Source organism: Chrysochloris asiatica, unplaced genomic scaffold (genome assembly GCF_000296735.1).
Source record: "Chrysochloris asiatica unplaced genomic scaffold, ChrAsi1.0 scaffold00130, whole genome shotgun sequence".
Lineage (NCBI taxonomy): Eukaryota > Metazoa > Chordata > Mammalia > Afrosoricida > Chrysochloridae > Chrysochloris > Chrysochloris asiatica.
The window spans coordinates 9,529,130-9,533,040 of NW_006408648.1; the positions used below are offsets into that span (position 1 = coordinate 9,529,130).

The window sequence follows — 3,911 nt, forward strand, 5'->3', positions numbered from 1 at the left end:
GGAGGTGCCCACGGTCGCGCTGTTCATTGGCTCGGACTATTGTCGCTCAGAAGCGTTGCCACAGCGCCCGCAGGCGGTGCTGCCGGAAGCCCCTCCCATTGGCCGCCGGGTTCGTGGCTGGCTGGCCGAGGCTGTCACTCCTGGGCCGCTTCCCTGAGGCCCGAGATCTGCTGGGGGCGGGAGGAATAGGGGCCGGACTGGGGCCTGACCAGCCTTCTCTGTCCCCGTCGCTGCCTTCGCGGCTGCTATGATCAGCGGGCGAGGCGCCCTCCGCAGCTCCACGCAGTACTAGTTCCACCGAGCGTCCTCCGTAGCCGTCTGAGTCCCCAAACGCGGCCGCTCACTCTGCACCCTCGGCTCTTCCAGCGTCGCCTGCGAGGCGAGGCGAGGCGGAGGCAGGATGAAGATGACAGTGGATTTCGAGGAGTGTCTGAAAGACTCACCCCGCTTCAGGTAAACGGCGCAGTCGCCCTCCACCGGACCGGCATCGCCCTAGAGCTGCTGCCCCGGTGGCGTGGGCCGAGGTCCCCGCAGTCGGTGCTTCCGACGGGGCGAGCGGCTCTTGCCACCGCTTTCAACCTGGCGAGGGAATTGGAGCCCCCGACTGACCCTTCCTGCGGGGCGAGGCTGTGGCCGGGAGGGGGACTTTGCCTCTTCTCCCACCTTTCTTCGCCTTCTGCCTCGAAGAAATGGGTGCAGCTGTCTCCCCAAAGACTCCAATAACCTTTGCGGCGCGCGCTCTCGTCCCTTCCTCTTCTAGCTGCTCATCCTTTCCCCTTCCGTTCCTCCTGCGTTTCCACTCCCGCCCCACCCCCTCTGTGGGGGAGCTCGCGGGGACACCGTTTTGCAGTTCACTTAGTTCCTCTTTGCGCTTTTCCTCTCCGCGTCCCCCTGGGAGGAAGGAGTAGGGGGCGCAGTGGGACGCCCACTTCTCTTCTCGCGTGCCCCCTGCCGGAGGGGCGCTTTAGACGGCGTAGGCAGGGGATTTGCCCGGGAGTCGGAGAAGGGGGTGTCTTGACCAACCACTGCCTCTCGACCCTGGTCCATTACTCTCTGTTTTTCTTTCCTCTTAAGCACTTTGTAATGGGGGTGGGGTGGGGTGGGTGATGGTGGGGGCGGCTATGGAGAGGTGTTGGTCTGAGAGGTGAGGACGAGGAGAAACTGCATTTCAGTTTTGAGAACGGAAGTAGGAGGGCCCAGAAGATTGCATTTCTGTTCCTCTACCAGCAGCCTCGGCCCTTCAGGGCCCGAGATCACAGTCGGATGCTCCCTGTGGATCTGTCACAGAAACTGGCGTGGTGGCACTCCCTTCAATGGGCTGTTCTTCCTTCCTTGTCTGAAGTGGCGGGCTTGAGGGTGCCCAGAGTGCATGTGCTTTGACAGAAACTCTTAAATTGAGAGAACGGAGTTTTCCAGTGGACTGCTAACCACGAGCTCGGTGGTTCAAACCCACCAGCTGCTGCTGGGATACCCTACACAGGATCGCAATGAGTTGGATCCGACTCGTTGGCACTTAACAACATATTTTAGTGGGATATGTAGGGCTTTCCTGGGACCTTAAAAGAAAGAAGATCTTAAAACTTCCTTTAGAAAGTGACATTTCTTGAAAGCATCTTCCCTTGAGAACTGGAGTGTTTCTGTACCAGCTGATCTGTAGGCCAAGCCTGCGTGCTACATTCTTACATCCTCTGCCTGGGAACTAACTGTTCTCATCATTGTCACCGTCAATTTAACTTCCCATTCTCCTTTCACTGAAAACCAAGTAAAAGAATGGTAGAACGAAGCAACTTCTACTTTTGAGAGAATATTTTAAAAACTTTTCTTTTTGGCTTTGACTTTTGAGCTTCTTTTGGTGTTAATTTAGCACTTTCGACTATTGCTTAGTTAAAAAAAAACTTGGCATTAGGTTTGATTTCCACTATTACTGTTCTTTTTTAAAACTTTCATGTTTTTGGTGAACTGAAGGACTCAAAGGAAACATAATGGGTTGTCTGGAACAACCTTGCAGCTTAGTTTCTTGGATGGTGTGACAAAAAGTCATTTTTAAAGTGTACTGCTTTTTTTCCCTGAAATTGTTATTAATGTGACTCAGCTATTTATTTTGAAATGCATTAGCAACAACATTTTTCTCTTCAAGAATATGGCTTTGTGCTCAATTTGTTTCATTTTAAAGTTTCATTTTTTAGAAAAGTTGAAGAAAGTGATACGGAAATATGTCTAGCCACTGATGTTGGTCACAAACCATGTGATGTCTTTGAAATAAAAGCATCCTTGAATATCTATGAAGTAAGGGGGAAAGATACTGATTAAATTGTGTGGAACATTTACAGTGAACTTTGCTGAACTTGAATGTTGTATCATTTTAATTAAGACTTTTAAAAAGTTGTTTCTATTATTCCAATTTTTGACTGCAAATTGGCTGCAAATTGGGAAACCCATTGTTTTTTTTGGGGGGAAACCCATTGTTGGTTGAGTTAATTCTGACCCACAATAACCCTGCAGGACAGAGTAGACAGTCTCATCTTTCTCCTACAAGGTGGCTAGGATGGCTGGTGTGTTTGAACCATTGACCATTTGGACCTTTCAGTTAGCAGTCTAATGCCTAACCACTGTACAACCAGGGCTTCTTCAAATTGGGACACGAGATCATAATTCAGAGAACTCAAATATCTTGTATGCATTTTTCAGAGACTGTTTTGCGATAGAATGCCAAAAGATAGCAGTCTAATTAATTATTCACATTTCTAAGTCTTACAGCTTTTCTATAACCTCATTGCTGTGTAGATTTGTATGGCATATGAAAAAGAACATTTCAGGGTAGAGAATAGACGTTTTACTCACACGCTTTAAAGTATAAGAGGAACTTGACTTAAAAGAGTATTGTGCATGTTATGAGTGATATGTTGAAACTTTCATATCAAAATAGAAACTTTGTGAGGGCTGGACTTGTTCCTTGCTAGTAAGGCACTAGTATCCTGATTTATTCTGTAATCTTTAGATTGATTCCTGTTTTAATTTTCTGTCTCACATGAATCTGAGGGCATTTAAGTTTGGCATGTGGATCTAATTGCCTTGGGTGCTGCCAAACTAATGCAAAATGAAGATCTTCCTGAGGAGAAAAAAGTCACTACCATTTAAACTTGAAAGATAAATTTTCCTGTTAAATGGATGAGAATAGAAGGAAAACTGGTTGCAAGAGAGAAGCATGTTCTAATTGCAACATTGTCTTTAGTTATTAGAATAGTCAGTGGTTACTTTTACGTTCCGACTAACATTGTTATGTTTTTGTTTTTTAATTTTTAAGTGCAAGGACACATTTCATTATGTAATCTTGGGTTTGCATATGTTATGTTTTTCCTAAGTGTGAATTTTACATTTTGATCAACATGGGTTGAAGAAGGTTGAACTTTTAAAAATGTTTTATTGTGAATTATGTGATAGTTTACATGGGAGAACATTAGCTTTACATTCATCCTATCATATATGCCATGGTTACAACCCTCCTCCATGCATCATCAACGAATCAAAGGGTATACCCTGCAAGCCTGCCCCACCCCCCCAATCCCTGGGCATCAGCACACAGTCCCTCTCCCTCTCTGGGTCTAAAGTCCCCAGCTGCTCCATCTCTCCATGTCATCTTCTCAGCCGCCATCTCTGGCGTCACTGTTTTTCTGGATAGGGTCTCGCTCTTCGTTCTTTTCTCTTGATAGTCCCAGGGACCTCTGCTTCTAGATTGCAAAGTCAGTCACTCCCCTCCTTGCTACAAAATGTCTACTTTTACATTTCCAACTCAAACAATCAGTCTTGGTAACAGTTATTCACTATTGTATCACAAGAGACCTATCCACATCTCCTTTCATCAGCCCCACCTAGACAGATTGGATACTACTCAGTGGAGATTCTACCTTCCT

General features: G+C 46.7%; 1 protein-coding gene across 1 annotated transcript in view; it reads left to right on the forward strand.

Moving 5' to 3' along the window:
* The first annotated feature begins 225 nt into the window (after window positions 1-225).
* ACAP2 (ArfGAP with coiled-coil, ankyrin repeat and PH domains 2) overlaps window positions 226-3,911 on the forward strand; it is a 178,283-nt gene continuing 174,597 nt past the window's right edge. Inside the window, exon 1 of the mRNA XM_006869416.1 lies at window positions 226-453. Coding sequence (XP_006869478.1) covers window positions 401-453 — 53 coding nt within the window. The 5' untranslated portion in view covers window positions 226-400. The remainder of the gene's footprint in view (window positions 454-3,911) is intronic.